Source organism: Chaetodon trifascialis, chromosome 12 (assembly GCF_039877785.1).
Source record: "Chaetodon trifascialis isolate fChaTrf1 chromosome 12, fChaTrf1.hap1, whole genome shotgun sequence".
Lineage (NCBI taxonomy): Eukaryota > Metazoa > Chordata > Actinopteri > Chaetodontiformes > Chaetodontidae > Chaetodon > Chaetodon trifascialis.
Genome location: NC_092067.1, coordinates 3,861,015 through 3,886,520, shown reverse-complemented (window position 1 = coordinate 3,886,520; position 25,506 = coordinate 3,861,015). Strand labels below are relative to the sequence as shown.

The 25,506-nt window shown below is 42.5% G+C and overlaps 1 protein-coding gene across 1 annotated transcript; it reads left to right on the top strand.

Moving 5' to 3' along the window:
* Positions 1-16,237: 16,237 nt before the first annotated feature.
* tnfsf11 (TNF superfamily member 11) lies at positions 16,238-24,628 on the top strand. The gene is made up of 4 exons (XM_070976166.1): positions 16,238-16,644; positions 18,817-18,852; positions 22,133-22,259; positions 22,792-24,628. The coding sequence occupies exons 1-4, from the start codon at positions 16,444-16,446 to the stop codon at positions 23,229-23,231; spliced, it is 804 nt and encodes a 267-aa protein (XP_070832267.1). The 5' UTR covers positions 16,238-16,443; the 3' UTR covers positions 23,232-24,628.
* The last annotated feature ends 878 nt before the right edge of the window (positions 24,629-25,506 follow it).

The following is a 25,506-nucleotide window of genomic DNA, read 5'->3' as shown; positions in this document are numbered from 1 at the left end:
AAACAGCCATTGTTGCTGTGTGATTAAACCGTACCACACAGGCACAAATATATAATTAGGTAATGTTTGCTACAATGGGCAGTACCTGCCAGCATACCTGTGTAGTGGATGAATGGAGCTGTCTGTCTGCCATGGAGGGAGTGAAAAGAAGAAAGAGAGAAGGAGGGGTGGGGGGGGTTGGAAATACCTAATTGCATGCTGTATAGTGATCCAGGAGGCGAAGAATGTGTCTGACAAGCACATCTCTGATCTTCTGAGCGGCGGGAAGCCTGCTGACAGACAACAAGAGAGCTATCAGGCCAGCCATACATGGATATGGTTGGCTTGGCTTGTGGGTTACCTGACTGCGGGAAGTCATCTACACCAGGCTTCAAATTAGGGGATATGTGAGGGAGTGTGTGGAGATCTAAATCTCCGTCAATTGTTGTCTGCTGTTGGTGAGAAAGAGGAGTAGGCTAACGGAGGAAAATTACAAGATTAGTATTTCCTGCTTCCTGTTCTGGAGCGACATGACAGATCTTTATCCACCACTGAGGCAGGGAGCCGCCTGAAATTCGCAACATTTGTTCCTGTGCTCAAAGATTTGCTGGATCAGTACAACCAGAGTATCAGTGTGTCTGTACCCAGGGATCCAGCTTGCAAGAGGGCTCAGCAAAGAAAAGTAAAAATAAATTTGGAAAGTCCCATTACTAACTGATGTGGGTACAAACCAAAAACATTTCAGCATGTATTTTTTCACTGTTCATTTGACAAAATATTAAAAAGAAAAGAGAGGTGAAAATGACAGCTAGAGGGTTAATTTGTAGGTCCTTATAAAGTCCCAGGGCCAATAAATCCATTATCAAAGTGATGAAGGCCTGATGAGACTTTGTCCATTGAACAATAATGTCACTGATTATCTGTACTGATTCAAAATATTTTATGAACATTATGATCACATGTAAAAACCTTTCTTCCTCTTCTTGGCAAGGGTTGCACAAGTCCTGGATTATGTGACAAAGCATACCTGGTCAAGTGCTTGAGTGATGCAGACCAAACATTATTGTGCATCTGTTGATGCTTTAGGTGGCCACAGCAGAGTGAGAAGCCAGGATGAAACTTGGTCCTGAATGATACATGGACTAAAACATGACCACAGAAACACTAATCGCATTGCAACAACTTCACAGAAGTGAAGCCACAGGAATGTCATTCAGACACAGCAGCAGTTTACCAGGAAATCAGACGCTTTCATTAATCTGCTCTGACGGGCAGATTACAGCATGAGCACAAACACACATGCATGAACACACACACGCACATGCATGCACGCACACACACACTCACATAAACACACAGTCACACAGTCATCTGTACAGCAAGTAATGTATAATAGTTATTGTACAGAAAATCATCAGTCAGCAATACAGAGAGACAGACAGGAGCCCAGCGACATACCACCCTCAGTCTGTTCCACAGTGGTGTGGGAGGGTGTCTCTGCCACACATACACACACGCTGACTCTGACATCAGATAGGCTGGGTCCTGGCTTGGATTATCTCCCCACTGCCTCCCTCCACTGTGTCGATTTGTGAGTCACTGACATCACTTCCCCCCCAACAGCAACAAACGGCTGGGTTGTTGGGAGTCCACTGGATGAGGGGAGAGGAGGGGGGATGTTTGAGTCAAGCCCATGGAATCCATGATATACTGTACTGAGCTTTGTGTTGGAAAGGGGAAAACCAGCTACATCATCCCTGCTAGTGGCCTGGCCTGAAGAACATCTCCTTTGTTTTGTTTTTTTTGATCCCCTCTTCCTGATGCATCTGCTCTTTCTTTCATCACCATAGACTAATAGGTGTGAACGGATAATGAGCCAAGGGGCTGAATCATGGAGGTGGGTCTGAGGTCATGCTGGATGACCTGCTGCACTACAGCAAGCAGAGCAATGAGGCACTTGCACAGTTTTGGACATAAAAGCTACTTCAGAAATTAATGTTGTCGGTTTTAGGCGGAGGTTACAATCCTCCATTCCAAAATCCTCATGATCCAACTGTACTAATGAAAAAGTTTATGGAGTGGAAAATCTAATTGTTCAAATCTTTTGGCAAATAACGCTTCAAGTTCTTTGTGCTTAGTATCTAACTTTCCCACTGGATTTATGAAAGAAAGGAGCATTGGAGTCATTTTAAATTACGTAATTCCACCTCCTGCACCTCAACAGAGTTTTTAAATGTTCTACTGTAGTTCAGGAATTTGTTTATGCTAAGCTACTTCATGTGCTACTTATTTTTTCACCCTGTTATATTGAGTGTTCACAACCTTTTCGTGTTACATACTGTAGGCTACTCCCACAGCCCTGTCACAGCCCTTCACTGACATCACCTATCATGTTCCCAAATGTGTTCATTTCTTACAGACCCTGGACAAATCAACTATTTATCCATTAGCTATTTCAACCTTTTGTCTTTTTTAGCTCTCTATATATTTAATATATCTGTATATCTCTATAATTTACCAATTACCACTAGCTGTTCAGCTGTTTATTCAATGCATTTATGTTAGCCATTTATCTTTCACCTTTAACTTACATTAACTGTTTAGACTTATCTGCTTTGCTTTTAACGAGTTTTCATACACTCTATAAAGCAAATATACAGTATTTTTGAAAATCAAATTGTCATTTCTGTGTTTTGAAATTAGTTCAGTTTAGTTATACCATGTATACACAGACATCTTCAGAAATACCCTGGAGAAGTACTCACTGTTGGGAATCACTGTTAATGAAACTGTATCAGGTATTCAATTAGAAATCCTCCTCTGTTGTTTTTGCTGATGTCAGGATAACAGAGGTTGTGGTAGATTTCCTTAATCCTGTTGACTTTATGAGTGAGGCCACGACTAATGAACGATCCCACAGAGTCACCACTGGGGTGTTGGAAACACTCATCTTTCAAAACGTGAGGTGAAAACTACCCATGACATTTCCCTGCTATTGTCTGCTTATTTCCAGGAGTGACCACATTGGAGCGAGTGTGTGTGTGTGTGTGTGTGTGTGTGTGTGTGTGTGTGTGTGTGTGTGTGTGTGTGTGTGTGTGTGTGTGTGTGTGCGTGTGTGTGTGTGCGTGTGTGTGTGTGTGTGTGAGAAAGCCAAGTAGCGAGCTTGGACAATAACTTCAATTCCCAGGGCAACTCAGACCTTGGCACAATGAAAACTATCAGCGTGGGAGCGAAAGGACAGAGACAGTGATGAAAGAGAGAGGAGGGATAGCAAGAGATAAGAGCTTACGTCTGAGGGAACAGCTGAATCATGCTGAAATTATAAGTGTTTATCTGAAAATGATTGAAAGGGAGCAGAAAGAGTGGACTGTGGGTGGAGGGGAAACATCATAGTCAAGAGGGGCTGCTGGTGTTTCCCAACCTGACAGCTCTGTTTTGACTCGTTGGTGATTGAAAACAGCAGCTGGGGCTTGGTGTGGACCTGGTAACGTGGTAAATAATATTAGGTATTATCTATTAACATTGGTAGTGAGCCTGTCTGACTCACAAAAACAACAAGCATCCCTCAGCTGATGCAAACTGCACACCATGCTCCCACCCTGAAGGAATAGAAAACAGCAGGTTTTCACTGTTCATTAAAGAGCAGTTGCTTCATCTACTGTTATGTCTCTGCTCATCTTTAGTCTGCTTACACCCACTGCTTTATTGACTCAGGTGTGTGCGTAAGTTTGGGTTTCACAGACAGCTCACCAATGAGGAAATATCTTGACAAATCGTCTTTCTTGATGACCTCAGGGTGCTTCCTCCACACTCACACCCACCTTGGCGATGACAGTGTGGTCTGTGTCTTCAGGCCGGGCCACTTTGATGTGACCACAGAGAGGAAGCAGAGGTCAAGTCTGGGAGATCATGACACGGCTAACTGAATAAGAGACGTCTCCTGCTGATGTCATGGTCGGTCCTGCCCTGGTGTTTTTCCTTTTCCTTCTCCTGAATCCTCATCCTCCTCCTCCTCTTCCCAGCCCAGTTCGATGGCAGGCAAGCTGGCAATGGATTTCTTATTGTAAGAGTGAATGCTTCACAAGAGAGATGTGGTTTGGAGATGAACAAAGCACAAGAGGTCATCCAAGACTTCAAATTTGCACAGCATGCTTCAGTGATTTGCTCACGTGCACCTCTCTAGCCAAAGCCACACCCTCTTCTTTAGGCTAAACTATGGGCTGAAATCTATCAAAACTATAAACTCTAGAACTTCAGTTCCAGGAGGTAATCTTGGAATGGTGGTTCAGTCTTACCTATCCCACCTCTTTCCTTGACCCACCCCCGCCTTTTTTTAAAAAAGCATTTTGAACTGTTTATCTAAGGATATTTTACCATTATAAATACTTCTTTACAATCTAGTATTTTGATTGACCTATTAATACGTAACCATAACTACCAATCAGTCTCTAACCTCCTGTTCCAAAGGAAAATGATGGAAAAAGTCATCCACCAGCTACCAATCAACCACCTGGCAATCAACAAAGTACAAGACCTCTCCTAATCCAATTTGCCGCAACCACAGAACAGAAACAGCCATGGTCAAGGTTATTTGTTGACTTAAGAATAAATTGTGACAATGGTAGTGTTTCTGACTTAGTATTACTGGATGTAAGTGCAGCATTTGACAATATCAAACATGATATTTTAATAGGGAGACTTGTGTGGTGACTGCTGCTCCCCTTTTCATCATACCCCTGAGGATGTAATTTTAGTATTTGACTTGAGAATCCTAATCCTGTTTTTATCTCAAGTGGTGTTCCCCAGGGTTAAATTTTAGGCCCATTACAGTTTGATTTGTAGTTGCTGCCTCTGGGCTAACTTATCAAGAAACACAATGTGTGTTACAATAATTATTTTGATGACATGCAATCATGAGCCATACTGACACACTGTCAGAATGTATCAAGGATATTTACAATTGGATGACTAATATTTTTTTTACAGTTGAACAGTGATAAGACAGAAATTCAAGTTACTGATGCAAAAGCCAACAAAGAGGAAATTTCCTTTAAGTTGTCACTACTGCCTCTGAAAAGTATCACACAGGCCAGAAACCTTGGGACCTCAATGCTGACCTAACTTTCAAGAGCCACATTAACAGCGTACAATGGATTTCATCATTTAATAAATCTCGCAAAAGTTAAGGAGCTTTATATCCAAGGAAGTGGCTAAAAAACTGGTCCACGCATTTATGGAACTACATTTAACTACACTACTGTAACACACTCCTCACAGGAATGTCTAAAAAACATCCAGATCATCCATCCATCCATTCTCTATTCCGCTTATCCCTTTCAGGGTTGCGGGGGGGCTGGAGCCTATCCCAGCTGTCAATGGGCGAGAGGCGGGGTACACCCTGGACCGGTCGCCAGCCGACCGCAGGGCAACATATACACAGACAACCATTCACACTCACACCTAAGGGCAAGTCACCAATTAACCTGATGAGCATGTTTTTGGTCTGTGGAACCCCGTGCATGCGTGGGTTCTGAGAGAACCCACGCATGCACGGGAAGAACAAGCAAACTGCACACAGAAAGGCCCAACCCGGGGATCGAACTGAGAAAGGAAATATGACCATATAACACCTGTGTTGAGGTCATTTCAGTACATTTTAGACTTGATTTGAAATTTTAATGCTCTACATGGTCTGGTACCCCAAATATCTCTCTGACATGCTTGTGAGAACTCTCAGGTCATCTGGAACAGGCCTGGTGGTTATTCCCAGGGTCTCCATGAAAACTGGTGAAACTGGCTTTAGCTTTCATGCTTCAAGCCACTGAATATCCTACCTACTCATGTTAGGTGAGCTCAACACAACCACCTTTTAAAACTAAAATGAAAACACCTGTTGGGAGTCTCATTTGCCCATCTTAGTTATTATTTTATTTCACTTTTTCTCCTCTTATTTTTATTAGTCAAGTGCTGGTCATAATTAGCATTTTATTTTTGGTATTCTTGGCTTTAATTCACATGTCTTATTATTTTAACTGGCCGCTTGCTGGTCTTAATTATTCTATTTTCTGAATTGTTTTAACTCGTGTATTATTTATTTGTTTGTTTTAAATGTGTGTACTTATGTCTAATGTTTTACTATTCATTCCCTATTCACTAGTTTTTGTAGCTGCAACTTCCATGGTAGCTCACTCTGTGCAGCACATTGTGCTTCAGCCTGGTATGAAATGTGCCATACAGATAATGTTTTGCTTGTTTGTTGTCATCCAATCTCATTACAGAGTGTGTTAGACCCCATGTTAGGTTACCATTTCCAAGACAAAGAGAGCATGAGATTCCTATAGCTACTCTGCCACGTTCCAGGAAACTCTTCCTAATTCCCACTGTTAGGAAGTGTAAGAATGACTCTCTTGTTTAGACAGAGAACACTGTCTGCAGTGTGATGTAAGATGGAGAGGTGAGAGGAAGGAGAGAAGCAGGAGAGCAAAGAAGATGGAGCACAGGGTGAAAGGATGTAGGATCACCAGGGGAGTGCTGAGTGTTTACCTTTTGGTGAGTGTGCTGGAATCCAAATGTGTTCACATGCATTTTAAACAAGGAATGACTGGCTCCCACTGACTGAGCATCTTTTTTTTGTAGCTGTGTGTACCCACATGAGTGTGTACAGTACATACTCAGGGATGTTTTTATGCAGGCAAGTGTGACTCTTTATCTACATGTTTTCAGTCATGCCAGCAGCATGGGTCTAAGGGTGGCAATGTCATGGTTGTGGGTTTTAGTTTAACTATTTCCTGTTTCATGTTGGAAGAGTTTCTCCTCATATGTCATGTTTTGTTTCCTTTCTGCCTTTATCTCTATCCCTCCCTTGCGATTGTAGATTTGTTTCATCTGTCCCCTGTTGGCCTTCTCTTCTTTCAGTTGTCAGGTTGTTTGTGTTTGTTCCCTTGTCCTGCATTTGATGCCACTGGTACTCCTCTGTATTCCTGTCTATGTTCCTCATGCCATAATCAGTTTGTTATTAGGATATGACAAGAAATGGATCCAGCGGACATCAACTTTTCAAAGGAGGATTTGCAGGAGTTGACATTAATGATATGCTGCAGGCCAAAGCCTTTATGGAAAGACCTATCTACTCTAAGGCCTTGGTTTTGGGAGCTCCAGGCATGGGAGAACTGTTAAATGGGACTGATAATCTTAAGGAAACAATGTTGGCTGCTGCCAAGCTCTACCTCCTCTCTGCTTCCCAGCTCCACATTCACTGCCCAGTGCTGTGGAGGTTCTGCTGGCTGGCGCTTGGTCCCATTGTCCAGTGCTCAGGCCAACGTCTCTCCAGCACCACTGTGAAGTCTTATGTGAAATTTCTCTGCTACTATTGACATGCAATTTAACACAGACATTCATGTTCCCCTCAGGATGAATTACAATACCTCATTCCTGTCAGTCTCAACATGCTAAACTATGATGGTGAACACGATAAACAAAATCTGCTAAACATCTGATGTTAGCATTTAGCTTAAAGCACCACTGTACTTAAGTGGAGCCTCGCAGACTTGCTTGCATGGCTGAAGACTCTTGTTTATATGCGTTTTTATTTTACATGAACAACTTTGAAAATTCTTTTTGAACACCCCTTCTTGTATCAAGGCATTTTCAATCAGATCCAAGCCTTAGGGTTTTTCATCTATCTGTCCATGTTAGTTACATAATTTTCTTGAAACTGCCTCATTACATTAATCATTTTATAAAAACAAACTTTCTCAGGAGCCTTTGCTAAAATTGGTCTACTAATGTGTCTGCTTTCTTTCTTGGCAGGCTTGGTAATATGACCCCTCCCACAGCTTGTTTCCACGTGCCGCCGCTCCAGAGGAAATCCAAGGAGCAATATTAATCCCACAACAGTCAGGTAATTGCTTACACATTAATATTAATTGCAGTGCATGCAGCTCTGCTGCCAACTCTGGTGGTGTCACTTGTCATTTTGGTGCATTTTCCACACAAGGCAAGAAGGGCTTGCTTTGATAGTCTGCTCAATGTTCACCCTGACTCTCCCACACTCTGCAACCCACACACATCAGCTGAAATAGGATCTGCCTAATGGTCTGGAATATCCCTGTTTGGGCTGATCATCACTCCAATTTTCTCTTCAAATGTGTAGTTTTGATAAAACCACAGGCCGGTGTGATGTGACGGGAGAGGTGGAGGAGGAGGAGAAGGAGAGTGGGGTGTAAACATTGGGGTTGCTATGGAGGCGGCAGTCAAAGATGTGTGTATGTGTGCGTGTGTGAGCGTGTGCACTTTATGGCAGACTTTGAGTGACCTTCTTACCACAGAGGATGTGGGAGTGAGGAGCGAGAGACAATTCTCTGCTCTTCATGCCGTGAGTCTTAAGAGCAGCCTCTCAATCAGATAAAACAGACCAAAAATAAACAGTGGAAAAACTGGGGCTTGTTCTACCTTTGGTTGTACTTTCTTATGCATGAGGAATCTTGACAAGACGTGTTATTGTTTTTAAGTGCTCAGTTAATCAAATACTAATACAACAGCTGTGCCTAGGATCGGTGCCATCAAATATTTATGCCAGGCAGCAGCTAAACCATTTCCTCATATTTGGCTTCTCTAATTCATGCATTTCTATCCTTCTGGTTTCAAAACAGGCTGAATCCAGTGGAATCATGCTGGTTGCTTTGAAGCTGAAATAGCAATGGGCAGAACCAGACTGACCGGATCCTGCTCACTGTGACTCCACATTCTATGAACCCTGAACCTTCACCCTTGACCCTGATTCCTCAGATGGACAAATTGCTGACGTCACAGTTCATGGATAAGTGTGAGGTCGCTGAGTGTGTTGGGGTGAGTATGAGGGCATGGTTAACAAGGAATGCTCTTAAAAACCAGAGATAATCAAATGCTCAACAACAATGCAAGAGTTGGCCGGTGGCAAAGGTAAACACCCAGTCTCAAGTTTAATCTTTGCAGGCAGTTATATGGGCACATTTCTCTCTCTCTGTGTCTTCTACTTTACCTCTCGTCACCCTTTCTTTCTCATTCATGATCCATCTCTTTTTTTCCTTTTTCTTCTCTCTTCAGCTGCAGGGCTTTTAGCTGTCTGTCATCTGAAAGAGCATCAGGTTCCATTCTCTGGCAGGCTGTACATAGCAAAACACAGGGGCATGGAGACCGTCCAAACACTCTTTCTCTCTCACACACACAGATCTATGCATGTATATGCACACTTGAGGGTCAACCCAACGTGACTAAAAGTGTGATACAACTCAAACAAACACGATAACCTGCATATGTGCACAAACCTTGCCACCACTCTTCCCTTCCACAGCAGTGAGCTTCTGACTCCTTGAGGAAATTGCTGAGGGCACGGGAAACCCACAGCTAAACACAGGTTCTCACGGTGTATTAACGACCCCAGACCAAGAGAAAAGCACTTCACAGCACCACATCCAGAGCCAATGCCAAGACCACGCCACAGCCAGCCAAGTGCAGGAGGAGACACAAGTTCAAACGCTCTCCTGGGAAAGATAAGTTCTACATCCTCACCAGGTTCACTCTGAAACAGTGTCAGAGGAAAATTCTGGCTGAACACAGACTCCAGTCCTTGTGCTACATTTCAAAAGTAAAATATCAACAGAGGCCGTTCTATACAAGCATGGTAAAAATAAGAGTAATAGTAAGGGGGGAATGTGGTTTCACTACAACATAACCGAAATCATGTGTGTGGTTTTATGAAGTTAGAAAGCCCATAATGATGGAGTATTAAATGATTGTAGCGCCATGAGGTTTGATGGTTTGAGGGGGGAGGCACATATAAAAAGCCAGCTTTCTCCCATGAACTCCTCTGGCACCCAGAAATTTGCTTGGATTTCGCAAACTCACCCAACCTACTACAACCACCCCTCCTTTCCATTGTCACTGCTTCTGCCTAAAATAACTCCTGTTCCTAAAGGAGGTTCGTTTTCTGCTGGGTTTTCAAATACTACACTGTTGTTCTGCTGGCAGTGGGAAAACAGGAGAGGTTAAGGAGGTCACTCTCTGGGCTAACAGGAGCCACTGCCATGTTTAGATGCTGCAACAGCCACGATGTGCGACCGCTGGACCGTCTGTGGACACTCAGCCTTAATGAGGTGGTCCAGCAGTTCCATGTGACAATACCTTATTGTGCATGTTTTTGGAGAATGTACATGTAAGTGGATTATAAAAGGAGATGAGAAGGAATTAATAGCATCATCTTGTGTTTGTCCTTTACCTTTTTTAGGTACAGTATGGAGTTCAAGTTCATGTGATTTTATTTATCATTCAAGCACACAGAATTTCTTGTAAGTTCTCTCACTCATTTAATGCAGAATTAATCAATATTTTCCTAATAAAAATGAATCAAATGATTGCGTGTAATGCATGCAATGTGAAAGGTGTCGCTCTTACAGAAAAACCCTCAATGAATTAACACCCAGCTTCCCCTCAGCTCTACATTATGATTTAACATCCCTCAACTCACTGTTTTCATTGAACAAACCGCAACTTTACTGTTTTGGTTCACTCTCTCCGCTCTCACCAACTTTGTTTCCAGCTGCAGCAGGCTGCTGTTTTCAGGGGAAAAAACTCTGATAAAATGGCTGTATGATAGCTGGCCAGCACCAAATGGCACACAGGCGAGGTTTGCACCTGGCTGGCAAATGTAGTGGAGCAATTACTAGTTAAGGAGCTAGATACTGCACACTTGGTAAAAACAGAGTGAATATTGGACTTTGATTTGTCAGGTCGCCAGAAACACAACACATAAATGCTGGTGTTACTCTGTCTCTCTTGGATGTGAAATAGGAAGTTTTTGCTACCACAGCTTGTTCTGTTGCCCCCAAGTAACTATTTTTTGGGAGTATTCTTATTCACATTCTGGCAGATAAAGGCCTAACTGAGAAAATCAGTACCAGTCAAACTCATGTTTATACATTTGTGGTTAATTTACCTTTGCAAAAAAGACTTAAAGCAGGAGGAAGCAAATAACTGAGCTCTGTCCAAAGATAACAAAGTCTACTTATTCAACTCAACTCAACTTTAACACATTTCACTTTGTTTACACTGTGCCAAGACCAAAGTTTAAAAGATCAAGTTTTTGTTTTACTGGGGGTTCATGGATCTCAGACAGGCAAACTCATGCTTAGTCCACATGTATGCAGGTATTTTTTAAAATAGAGTTTTTCCTCCTGTCCACACGAGTACTACTTTTAAAAAAAATCTCTCTCCATATGAAAATTGCAAAAAACAATTGAAACGCTGCCATGACCGTACTAAACCAACAGGATGATATAACCTTATTCCTAAAGGCATGTTGGCCAATCACAAGCCTGAAAAAAGCTATTACCAGTAGGCTACCAGCAACTACAGGTAGCAACTACAAGCATGGCCCGCCTTCATCATAATAGGATTTGTAAATTTGTCCACAACCAGCGACATTGGCTCTGTGTCATCAGAGTTCTGGATTATGTAGCAGTGACCTCCATAGCACATCCTGATGCCTCATGTTCCTCCACACAAGTGGAAGAGCAGCAGTAGCAGCTGTAACATTTATGTGCAAACATGCACAAAGTCCTATTTGCAAGGTTTATGTGTAAACATGCACAAAGTCCTATTTGCAAGGTTTATGTGTAAACATGCACAAAGTCCTGTCAGCGCGGTTAGCACCAGCACTATTTTGGCTACATCTGCCATTGTACAAAATTACCTCATGTAAACAAAGGAGATAACAGAGCAACACTCTGTTACCAAACAGAGGAGATAAAAGCCAAAAACAAGCCCAAAACTCAGTTTTCCCTGTCTACACATCAACACAGCAAACAGCTCTCTAAAAGCTCCATTTTCAGTGACCTAAAACTGTTTGTATGTGGCTTAGAGGCGAATACACATGGAGAAAACTACGTTTTCAAAAATGCCCGTCTCACTTTCATCTTATGTCTTTTTCTTAACTGATTGTATTTGTAGTAATTATTTAAATAATTATATCTTGCTTTATATCTTACACTTTAGATTTATAGAATTTTATTATTTTGTTTGGATTGGAAAGAACCATTGAAAAGTTAAGTATGAATAAAGTTATTATTATTATTATATTTGCATTATTATTACTATTAGTCCACGGAGACTCTGCTGCTTGGCCACAGGTCACTGTGCCCAATCAAGACACTGTCCTGCTTATTTCTGGACTGAACTATTGTAGCTCTTTCCCGCTGTTTCCATTCGTGATATTAAGCTCAGCTATGTGGCTGCTGGATGCAGCTTCATGTTTAGTGAACAGACAGGAGTGATATCTATCTTAAAGGAATAAGTATATTTCTCAAAATTCCAGCCCATTCCTTTAGAGACAGAAAAGATCTCAATGTACAAAAAGTGAGATAGCAATCCAGTTGTGCTTTACTCCAAAGGGACTTCAGCATGAGCTAGCAGGTAGGCGGACACTGACACTGCAGAACTGATGACAGTAAACATGCAAAGTCACTGTTGCAACTTTCCACCTACAGTGGAACACTGCTTAATTTACGTCATCAAACAAACAGTTGTCATAAATCGAGATCTTCATTACAACGCTGAAACTTGTCCTCGCGGAAGAGAAAGTTTCTATTGAGAAAGGTTATTGTTCACTGTGGGTATTCTTGGTTGTATAATGCAACTCATAGGTGTAACCCTGCAAACAATGGTCTGATAGTTTAAGTAAGTCCATTCATAAGACTGTGGTAAGATGCAGCTTCAACTCATGAAAGAACTCTTAAATGAAGGTGAGAGGAAATGACATCTGTCTGTTCATGCAGGAAGGCCTGTTGGGGATATTTGTGGTCAGACAATCATGCTCACACACACGCAGCCACTCCTTAAGAAATCTGCTCTTGAGCCAGCTGTTCTATTGGTGCGTTAAAGAGGCACATTGAGATCCACTTTATTTGTGTTTATTCTGTCCATATTTTTTCTGACTCCCTGGCTTTTAAACTATCTTTAGATTGTTTCTATCTTAAACTTGTCTGTATTTTATTCTTGCTAGGCACATTCACAGTATGTCCTCATCCTTGAATACATTCATATACATTCATGCCTGTTTTTGTGAAGCACTTGGATGCAAAACCGGTTTGCTTTAAAAATGCTTTACACATTAATAAACCTAAACCCCAACCAGCCCTCTTAAGGTCTGCCCTCATTTTCCCTCCCACTCCCAAGGTCTAAAGCTCAAATTGGTTCTCACAATGATAGCTGCTCTTGTATGCATGCACATAACACCCCCCCCCCCCCCCCCCAATATGACTCACAGTGGCTTTTTTTTTTTTTTTTTTTCAGTGGAAATAGTGGAAATCCAGCTTTTTGGTCATCTGCCTTCTGTGTCATCTGTCTTCGGAGAATCACTGATGTGAGACTGGCTGGTAGGACGTGTTAGACTGGCACTGTCACAATGACTGTGTGTAAACAGCTGATTTCATGGAGCAAATCTAAAAAGATTTGCATTTGTATTTGTGTTTGTGTAGTCTCCAGCACAACTATCATCCCTCTACCTAAGTACTATTTAAGAGAGATTAAAGGATAGGTTCACAATTTTTCAAGTGTATCTTAAAAAAAAATAGCCAGGTGCCCCATTGTACACTGCAACAGGTTTCACTTGCTGTAATAATTCCTCCTGTTCACACTGGCCAGACTTCTTCACTTCTGTTTTGTGTTTACTGTATATCCCTATACCACAGCACAGCAAGGAAACACAGGGATTTCATACTAAAAAGACTCATTTTGGCTAATTAATTAATGAATTAATTAAATGCTGACTGCTGAAGCCTCATACTGGCTTTGATAAAGTTATAAATACACACATACATAATTTAATGGCCAGTATGAACAGGATGGGTGATTATAACGAGCAATGGACGGATATTATAGTCTATACAAATTATCTTAGCATAACGACCCTAGGAGGGACCAGGCTGCAGGGACTTCCTGGGATCTCTGCTGGTTGCCCACTAGTCACAACTTGTCATTTCTATACCTCTTTTAGTACAGATTAAACAAACAAGATAGAATGTGTGAATGAGTGAGTTTCAGAGGTGCTGGCTTCTGTGCAGAGCCAGCCTCCTTGTTTTCCCATTCCCAGTTTTTATGGTCAGGTATGCTGTCTGCTGGCTGTAGCTCTGTGGTATTTCTAATCTAAATAGGGGTTCTTCTGTTGAACTGATGTTGAACTGCTCCTTTTGAAAAAAGAAAAAAAAGACCTATATCATGAATTCAGTTACATGAAGTTCTCTGATGACTCTGCCATTGTCGGCCTCATCACAGATGGGGACGATAGGTCATACAGAGGACTCATTCAGGATTTTGTGGACTGGTGTCAGCAGAACCACCTCCTGATCATTGCGGATAAAACCAAGGAGCTGGTTGTGGACTTCCGTCGGCGCCCGCACTCTCCCCCATCACCAGTGAACATCCAGGGAAGGGACACTGAGATGGTGACATCTTATAAGTACCTGGGTGTTCATCTGAACAACAAACTGGACTGGACTCATAACACCACTGCACTTTATAAAAAAGGACAGAGCAGACTCTACCTGCTCAGGAGGCTGAGGTCTTTTGGGGTGCAGGGGGCACTCCTGAAGACCTTCTATGACTCTGTTGTGGCTGGACAAACTCATCAGAAAGGCCAGTCTGTCCTGGGATGCCCTCTGGAACAGGTGGAGGAAGTGGGGGAGAGGAGGATGACAACCAGCCAGCCTGTAAAATACTATTTACAATTTTTTTAGGATGACATTTTTCTTTCTATTCCAGGCTTTTGTATATACTTGTTGTGTTTAACTTGCATGCACTTGTTGTCTTTTACCATTCTATCCACTTTATTGGTGCTGCTGTGAAATTGGAATTACCCCTCGTGGGACGAATAAAGGAATATTGAATTGAATTGAACATACAGACACACATACATTTTGTGTGTAGGTGTGCTCCAGTTCAGCTTTGCTCCAGAGGGATTTCACTGTAAGAGTGATATCAATCTTCTCGTGTAACTTCTGGAAGAAAGCAAAGTTCCAGCAGAGCGTAGGCCTAATTCCAGAAATTAGTAATATTCCTTTAAAATGCACCAGAAAAGTCCCTAAAGGTTAGCATGTGGTCATGACTATGGATACTGAACGAATTGGAGGCCTGCCAGGGGCTTTGGCCAATTCCAGTGAAGAGAACATTACAATAAGACGTGATAAATGCATGACTAACTCTTTCTAGATATTTAGCAGATAGGAATGAGGTAATCTTACTTATCCTGTGAAAGAAACAAGATAACATCTGTCCTGCAGGTCCAGGCAGAGACCGCTGTCAAAACAACTCCATGCTTCCTTCACTGACATGATGACAGTACAGAGTAATGGCTTACGTAGGCTAATGATCAGTGAATCTGCATTTTTATGCATCAGAATTCTGATGTCTGGTTGTCTGATATGACTGTTGACTGAACAGGTCACAAAGTAGCAATGACTCTGGAACTAATGAGCCTAAGCTGCTACACCTATAGTGAGTATGAGTTATTGACACCGAGTGTTCAACCAAAGGAGCAAACTATGATAATTATGTGACAAACTGCCAGCGTAAATAAGTATTAATCTAGTCTTGCAGTGTGTCACTAAGCTTTATGTCTCTGACTCTATGTCCCCCTCATGCAGTTGTGTTTCGGATGTGTGAGATTGACACTAGAAGGCCGTTTTCACATTCATCTGCTGAAGGGGGAAAGTTTCCAGCAGTATTGGAGATCACAATTACTTCAGAAGCAAATCCTGCTTCAATATATAACACTCAGCAGTGTGACACGATGGGACATATTAGACAGATTATTATAGGAAGCAGAGCATTTGTAAGTGTCTGAAGAGTCTTTGGATCAAATGTGATCAAGTGCCTCATTCATTTAAATTTTAATAGGATGAATTCCTTAAATTTGATTTATGTGAAATGCTTTTTCTTTATGAAACCCTAAACCCTCTGAATGTTTCTTTTTGTCTGTCTGTGTTTGCTTCCAACATGTAGTGTGTTTGTTGTTGAGTATGACCGAAGTGATCGTACTTTGGTGTTCACTGGCGTGTGAACTGATGACTGATGGCGTTAAAGTTGATTTATTCTCTGTTACGCTCGTGCTGTGCTGAACACAGCCTCGGCGCAGGGGCTGTGTGTCACCGGGGGTGTGGACGTGCAGAAGGGGTGGATCACGTGTTAATGCCTTTCTGTAAAAAGCCTCTGGAGCCATAAAGGGCTCGCTTTACCTGTCGTGCGCTCAGGTCTATCTGGTTGCTCGTCTTTTCCGTTTGCCTATCTGAGTGGCTCTGATTGGCCCCAGAGGGAAACGAGCTCTCTCAGCCCACCCACCGCTGATCACAGTGACTCTTGCAGTCTGAGTTTCCTTCCTTGCATTGAGTCCGGATCCTGGCCACGGGACTGAACGGCACACACCGAGCGCACATCATGGCAGCTACTCACAGCGAGTACAGAGGCTACCTGCGAAACACCGTCGACATCGAGGCAGGGCAGCACCGCTTCCACCAAGTGCAGAGCTCGGAGCCCACTTATCGGCCGCTCCTATTCGGAACCCTTGCTGTCATGGGATTGCTTCAGGTGGCTTCCAGCGTGGCGATCTTATTACACCTGACAGGTTATCTGCAAGAGGTAGGCTCAGTGTGACTGTGGTCTGGTTTGCTTTTCGATTGCCAGCGCGCAATCACGCACTTTGCTGCCGTCGGCATGTATGTAGGTTTGGTTCTGTGTGTACATATTTATCTGCAAACACTCCTCTGCTCAGCTCTAACGACTTACGATAGTTCAGCGACGTTTGCGCAACTTTATAATGCCATAAAGTACAAGATAAGTTTTCCAGCTGTATGAGAGGTTGGCGGTGCGCGCTCTCAGAAGTAAAGCAGATGTAATCTGAAGAGGTGGTAAAAAGGAAGCCTCAACATCCAGCCAGTGCTGCAGTTTTGTGCGCAAAGCTTCGTGCACTCGGCGTCTCTTTGATGGAGCTGCGCTTTGGCGGCACGCAGTGAAAACACTTCTTCCCTCGCTGTGAAAACACCCCAACTGATAGATAGCATCTGAAAACACCTTGATGAAGTTTTCCACGGAAATGAGTGATTTCAGCGTGATGTTTTCCAGGGGCTGCAGCTCGATTAAAATCATCGTGAATCCGTTTGGAAGTGTCTCTCTTCAGTAAATACATGTGTCAGACTTGCAAGATGTCTTGTTTGCAAAATACAGATGTTTTCACTTGAGGCTCTCAGGCTGCAGTTTCTCTTGTGCGTGTTTACATGTCATCTGGGGGGTTATATTTGTAATTTATACGTGTCAGGAGTTGTAAACTTTTGTGAGCTGCTTTTGAGGAGTTTGGAGGCAGAAAAGTCTGGCACAGCTCAGGGAACACTGTGTGTTCTGACTTGCTGGTCTGACAGTGCAAAGGCAGTGATACTATCAAAATACAAGTGTCCTGATATGGTCCAATGGTTTTTGTCAGGTCATCTTTGCCATCTCGTTGGCTGCGTGTCTGGGAGCTTGTAGAATAACATTTACATTCTGCCACGGTTGTTTTTGTTACTTTATGGCACTTCTGGAGTTGAATAATTGTCATGTTTCAACAAGCCAAGAGAGCAGACCACATCTCCGCTCTGCCAGGATGCTGGAAGTTCACCTGGGGAGCGTCTGTCTGTCTGTCTGTCTGTCTGTCTGTCTGTCTGTCTGTCTGTCTTTTTCTGTTTGCCTCTCTGTCCTTCTCAGTGTTTGTGTGTTAAATTTCTTTGGCTTGGCTTTGGCATAAACACACTGCAGTGTGGTAGTAGCTAGTTATGTACTGGATGTGAGCCAGACAAAAAAAAATAAAAATCCAAAAAATCAAATAAAAGGGAGGGAGGCAAAGGAGTGAAAACCCCAGAGAGAAGAACAGGCGGCCAGAAGGAGAGACACAGTGTTTCATTCCATTGCTGTTGTTAATTTGTGTAATAACATTTGTTTGTGGGATTGGTCTGATTATGTGATGAGGAGGATGCGGGTCCGTGTCTTTACTGAAGTGTTCCTTCACCACCCAGCAGCATGAGATGCCCTCTGGTTGCTCTTAGTGAACACACAGCCTTTTTTTTCCCCAAATTCTCTGACAGCTGCATATGGTAGCACTTTTAGCATGAGTCAGAAGTTGTGTGTGTGGACTGGAGTTGGGCACCAGACCATCATCTGCCCACAACACCTGTAGAACTTCCTGGAGATGGAGAGGAGCGCTTGAATCTGCACGGCGCCTTGCCTGCACAGGAATGTGCTGATCATGGCAGGTTTAAGAATGCTGCTCTGATGCGAACGTGAGGGCTGAAGTGTTCGTTTATTGTTGTTTGTCTTTGTACATCAGACTGGATGCACGTCTGAAAACCTTGTGGGCATTTTTTCAATTTGTAATATACCTTAAATTTTTCGCAGACAACAGCCCTGCAAATGAGAACTGGTGCTCAGGCTCCAAATCACTTTGACTTTCACCTGCTGTTGTGGAATGCAGTGTGACATGCGGGAACTAACCTCCCACTCCCACACTCTCCTTCTCTGTCTCTTGCTCTCTCTCTCTCTCTCTCTCTCTCTCTCTCTCTCTCACACACACACACACACACACACACACACACACACACACACACACACACACACACACACACACACACACGTAAGCATCCAAACTGAATACTGCTTGCCTCTCTCAGTGTTTTGTACAATAATTATCCCACCCACATTCTCATCACAGCTCATTTGAAATGTCATATCTATGCTGTTTGACATCGACCTCTCTAACCTGGACTCCTGTGTTTCTATCTCCAGGTAGATTTGTCCACAGCCCCACATCGGCCTATAGAGGTGAGTTTGACTCCAGGCAACAACACAACTTCTGACTGGAGCACTGTCCACTCAGAGAAATTCCATTTTAACTGTTTTCCTTCCTGCTATGATATTCTACACACACCTGTGGTTTTTGAATCTGCTGTATAAAACATTTGGTTATTGATCGTTAAACATCAGGACTGATTGGCATTAATGTAATGTCTGCTTCAACAAACTTAATGTCAAAAGACTTTGATTGATTTGCTCTATCAGTTTTTAATATGCCCCTGAAGGGAAACTGGTGAAACAAAGCCAAAAATAATGTTTCAGAGGCCAACAGTAATCTGCTTTAAGAATGTTTTGAAGCATACCTGGAATTTCCTCCACTATTAAGGGACAGGTACAGCACGTGCAATATGGTGGTAATGTTTTTAAAAGGGAAGAGTTAAAGCAGCAAAAGAAAGAAACAGAAAAACAAGATCATCATCTGAACTCATTTGCACTGACAGTAGTCATGATGTCAGTCAGTCACTGGTGTGTTTCCAGTATATACCACCGCCCCTGTAAAGCAAGCACCAAACCATTGGTGGTCACACAGGCTGGAGAGAGGTCAGACAACAGCAGGAGAAACACCTTTCTGTCTTTCATGTGGGGTCATTTCCCACAAGTTTGATTAGTTCCGTCCTAATGCTGTGCATAGAGAGTAGTGTACTGCGTCAGCTATTAGTGAGTCACTCATTGGCATCAGTGGTTACAGAGTGTTCCTTCTGTCATCAGCAGTAGCATGACGGAGTTAGAAAAAAGGAATTCTTAATTGCTGAAGTCATATTTGTTTCTCTAATCCCTTTTTTGGAAGTCGCTGTCGGTTTTTGGCACGGGTTTTGCCGAGCAAGACCAGAAACCATCCAGGAAGTAAAACAACACAGAATAAATGTGCTGCTTTGCTTCGCCAGTGTTTGGTTTCCCATGATGCTTTAGTTTCCTTTGAAATTATGTATTTGTGTTTGCCCTGACTATCCCTGGTGGAGTACTTACACAAACCACCCAGACTGTCTTGGACTGAGGAGCTCATTGTGTCGTTAGCTCTCGGCTGTTTCCCATGAAGCGCAGGGAGACATGCTGGGAGCTTTATGAGGTGTCAGGGTGACAGGTCCACTTGGCCCACACTGTGTTGTGTTAGGGTTAGCCCTGAGATGGCCAGTGCCCTCCGCTGACAGTTCAGGGGATTTGCTAGAGAGCAGGCCTCAGTGGACAGCTGTCAGTTCTCCAGTTCAGCTTTGGTGTGCACCCTTTGATGTGAGGCAGGATGTGCAGGCCTACGCTGAGCTGGGGCTGTGGTCAGTGCGATCTCGGGAGTGGTGAGAACACAGGACCATGAATCAGACACAGCTCATGATCTGAATGTTTAAAGTCTGTGGAGAACTGAACAACTGTGTAAGAAGGAGGTCTGAATGATGCAGTATGAAACACAAAGAGACAATCTGCTTTGGTGGCCAAGCTTTGAATGTGAGGACTTTTGTTCCAGTGTAGCATCTTAGAAACCACGTATCAACATAATGGAGATGGTGAATGAAGTATGTGGTGCATAGTTAAAGGGCTGAACTAAAGCCTGCGTGCACCATGGTCTTCTAGGACCAAGCATATGAAATCAAGTTAGCAGTCGCTGGATGTAAAATTTAAAGCAGACATTTCCCCTTCGTGTAGCAGCTCTGGCTGGTGCAGAGTGATTGTCACCATGCTGCACTTTAATTCAAGATCGCACTGTAGATCAGGGAGCTGCCAAACTGCAGCTACTTTGTCTAAATAATCTTTTCTCTTTGGTTAAAGAGGTATGACGTGGTCTCACCACAAATCAAGATAGATCCCACAATGTAGGGCCAATTGGGAGCGCGCTCACAATTACCTTGTAGCCTTGGCAAGACGTTGTTTACCCCTGTCTCATTCCAAGACGCTGCGCTATAAACATGTTTGTGCAGCAAATTGTTTTTGGAGGACAGGCAGTGCTAATCTTAGTTTGAGAGCTGTGCAAATTTGTCTGGACTTGGGTTTGTGAATAAATACTTCACAGTAATATTAGCACTGCACAGGTGCAGTCTTGCAAAACCATGTTAATGGTGTTGGTGGGACTGGCTCTGTTGAGTTTGTTTGGAATGTGTTACAGTGTTAGTGCTCAGGGGCACTGTGTGTGGTTTTTAAGTTGGTATGTTTAAATTTTCTATCCATTTCAACACTTTCCAGTTCCCCGTCTTTTTTCAGGCGCTGGCTCAGAGTTAGGGTGAGAAGATATTGCCAGGAAACCTGAGATTATTGGATCAGATGAAATTACTGTAAAAACATAAAACAAGTTAAAACACATTTAGGATATAACAACAATTCAGTTTGTTGAATCTAAATAATGTTTTCATTGACGCGTAGTTTACCACGTTTTTCTGTTGCACACATATGCACCTATATGCACACTCTAATAAAGTCGTGTTGTACTAATTTCATTATAGTCACATCCAAAATTGTGTCTCAATTGAAACACCAGAAGGTATTTTTCCAGTAACTGACAAAGTAGTACAACTTAAACAATGTCATTTCACCTGAGATCTCCTGGGTGAGACAGTCGAGAGAGGCAGAAAACAAAACACTCACGTCTGATATTTTAATCTCATACCAGATGTGTAAGAGAGTTGGCAGCATGAGAGCAGTAACTATTTACTTGCTTGGAAACCATGTTTTCCTTGAGTGTATATGCTCTGTCTTGCCTGGGGATGACAGCCCAGCTCAGACTGTGCATGGCGGCGTCATTGGCCTCGAATAGAATCAGCACTTGAGGCTGAATACAGTCCAGATACTTTTTGTGCCAAATCCGTGAGAAGCAGAATCTATCTGAAAGGTTACACTCACCAGGAGGCCTCCCTGTCGCAGCCTCCGGCCCCAAGCACAACCACGGCTGTAATAAGAAGTTAGTGGGCCAGCCAAAGAAGATGGATAATGCACACAGACACTTACTGTCTTCAGACACACAGACACACAAGTCCATGCAAACAGATGCTTATTCAAAGAGACAGCTGAGCAAAGCTGTGGCAAAGCATGTCCAAATCATATTGTTGCTGTAAGAGAAAGTCGTCTGTGTGTGTGCGGGTTAATTGTTGATGTCTCTTTACTGATGTGGGTGTAAGTTTCAAATTGCGCAACTTTTCCAAGTAGCAGACATAACACACACACACACACACACACACACACACACACAAAGAAATATAAGTGATGTTTTTTGACCTTTCGTTTGTCAGGCATTGTTTGACAACTGAACTTTTCCTATATTCTGCAGGAAGTACAGACGGAGCCAGTGCTGAACGCACTGAGAGACACAAGGAAAAGCAGACGGTGCAAAACTCCGAAAGAGAGCCTGCCATCAGCTCATCTACCAATCAGAGCGCATCAAGAGTACTCTAAGAGTGAGTCCAGTTGAATAAACATCCCATTGTTGTCGCACTAGAAACACTTATCTGTCAGTCTGGATTCATTACAAACACAGTTTAGGTAATAAGAAATATAGTTGACTCAGTGTGATAAAATGCTGTTTGATAATAATGTAAACTGGGAAGTTTATATATTCCACAAAAATAACACAACATATCTCAAATCACCAAACGACCAAGTGTAGTAAGATACCTCCCACTCTCTCATGCATGCACTGTATTCACACAGCATTAGCACCCTCTGAAACTGGAAAGTTATGCTACAGCTTGTGATGCTACAGTTACCTCCTGTTCTAATTGTTGATTCTCACTGCAGACGTTTCCTAGTTTATTTTAATGTTGCAACCCAATTTAGTGAATCACTAGTTTGAAACTAGTTAGTTACTAAGAACTGAAGCTCGAGGGGCACACTCAGAATCCTCTTTGTTTTGTTTGTTTCTGAGAAATCAAAGCACAAATAGATGAGTAGATTAACCAGAACTTCCTTTGTTTTATGTTTGCTGTGAAGAGGGTGAGCCAAAGGCCATCACCATTGACTGGGACGAGGTGCACGGATACCGCCACAGAATGGGCTATCAGAAGGGGAAACTGCTAGTGATGGAGTCAGGTTTCTACTATGTTTACGCCAAGACCTGCTTCCGCTACTACAAGTATGTGCCAGAGGACAGCAGTCAGGTTGGGATCCCACCAGTAGATGTTAGCAACACCCAGCTCATCCAGTACGTCTACCACGAGAGCATCAAACAGAACAGCAAGGCTGTAGTGCTGATGAAGACGGGCAGCACCATGCGCTGGAACAACACGAGCTATAACATGTACTGCGCCCAGCAGGGCCGAGGAGTTCGGCTGGAGGAGGGAGACGCCTTGTTTGTCAATGTGTCCAATGCGTGGATGCTGGACCCGGAGGGAGAAGGGACGTATTTTGGGGCCATAAAGTTGGGTAACTGAAATTTAAACACGTGGGGAGCGGACATGCTACTGAACATTTGATATGCCAAAGAACCACTGTTTGTGATTTATAATGTTGATTTGTCAAAAAAGTGTGTTTTTTTTATTGTATGTGTTGTTTTTTTACACTTTGCTCTATGCCAAATAGCCTTGGAGTCCTTCATGAGAAAAACAAAAGAAAAGGTATTCTCCTTTAAAAACTTGTCTTGCCACTCAGCCCTCAACTTCATCCAAAATAGCACTGGATTTTTTTTTTTTTTAGACTTTTTTTTTTTAAGTATTGCGGTTTGTTTGGGGAAATTTCAATACATTTCACTTCAATTACAACATTTAGACTTAAGCATAGACATGTGTTTATGCGCTAATTAAACAAACCACAAGGGAGCAACTAAGGAAGCAAGTTTGTTGGAGAGAAGTGCAGTGAGAAAGGATTGTTGATTGTTGGAAAAAATGCCAAAAAAGAAAATTGTTGCTGAGAGAGCATCTGCTAGTAGTCTGCAGATGATCACAGAATAAAAATAACAGAACTTCCTGTTCTGTCTCTGACCCACAACTGTGAATGCACAAGGGTTTTCCTGATAGGTTTTTATAAGTGTGAGCAAAGCAAGAAATGAGGCGTATTCACAGTAAGTCAGTCTACGCGTATCTAGAATCGACAGATGATTATATGACCCTCAAATCTCTAAGGCACCATTGAAACTTGATACCATGAAAAATTCACTTTGACTCTGACATTTTTTTAGCAACAAAACCAGCTTAAAAAGGTCATGTGTGTGCTCCAGAAACACATTTGTTGTCTGAATGAAATGTGATGAGTTGCCTGATCATTGAGGGCAATTACAGGACAATGTCATTTTAAACAATGTCATTAAGGAGGTAATGACATCTGTTATGTTAATGTCAATCAACAAGAAATGCAGATAGCTGGACTGTCTGACCATAAATGGCATGACTCTTGTCTTCTTTAACTAGAGGAACCAAATTGAGTTTGGTTCATCCTTAACTTAAAGTTTGTTTTTCATTTGGCTCTTCAGTGAGGTAAATGGGAATATGCACTAAATATTTATTTATTAGCTATAGAAGTACAGAGACAGGTCATTGTTAAAGTGACCTTTCAGCTGTAAAAAACATTTATATTTTATGTCTGTATGACATTCATTATGCAGCACTTAGAGGAAATAGTAGACACGCTTTTTGTTATTAAAACACAGGGGCTTCATTTTAAATTCCATATTTATGTATCTTGATTTTGACAATTCTGTGTGCACTTGCTTAGCCAAAAGCAATATGGATATATTGTTTCTTCTACAAGATTGTAGCATACCTGTAAGATTTTCATCTGATTTGATAGTTTTTTTCCATTCAGTGTTCTTTTTATTTATGTTTGTGTATGTTTTAATAAAAAAAAGGAAAAACTACTTTTGTAACAGTGTTTCATGTGTATTGACATTAACCAGGTCAGGCTGGAGTTGCTGTTTGAAGTGAAGAGGATTAAACTTCACAGGATTAGATCGCAGCCACCTTGCACTGTAACCTGATGAACAGGCCACCCTGACTGTAATTGTGATGTGCAATTTGATAATCTCCACAATCTTCAACACCACTATGGCCAAAGAGTGAAGTCACGCTGTTCCTTTACCCTGCTGCAACCCCGGTCAGAGCAGCCCACCAGCTCATTACAGGGATAGGTTGTATAGAAAAGCCGCCCACTCGTGCTGCAGTGCTGCTAACTCACAGCAGACATTTGGACCACAGCACAGAGCGACCTGCAGAATAAACAAGAAACAGACTGCATGGGATGGGAATAATGATGAGAATTTCATTACTTCACTGTAATGTGTGTAAGCTGTTTTGATCATTGTGGTTATGGGTCTCCCATGAAGCCCCATGGCATGTGCGAGAGAGAAACTGTTTTAATGTTGGACCCGAAGCCAAACAATTCCTTTATTGTCTATACTTGGGCGTTCACCAGCATATGGCCAGAGAATGGTTCACACGTTTGTGCTGTATGCTGGGACCTCACACGGCTTTCAGCTCATTGTTCAAACGTTACTGAGAGTTTGAAATAAAATCTGGGCTTTGAGGAGAAATGCTTGGCTGAGGTGTAGACGGAGCTGATTAGTCTTCAAGTTTTTCAGGATTTTCAGTGCCATCTTTTCTGAAGAGTAAAGCACTGACTGATCTGACTGCAAAAGTGTAATATTTAGTGCTGTCAAAAATATTGCGTTATTAACGCGTTAACGCAAATCAATTTTAACGGCGTCATTTTATTTAT

Coding starts and splice junctions, on each gene's coding strand:
- tnfsf11 (XM_070976166.1), top strand. CDS start 16,444: ATGGCAGCTACTCACAGCGAGTACAGAGGCTACCTGCGAAACACCGTC. Junction 18,853..22,132: donor CCCCACATCGGCCTATAGAG/GTGAGTTTGACT, acceptor TATATTCTGCAG/GAAGTACAGACGGAGCCAGT. Junction 22,260..22,791: donor GCATCAAGAGTACTCTAAGA/GTGAGTCCAGTT, acceptor TTTGCTGTGAAG/AGGGTGAGCCAAAGGCCATC.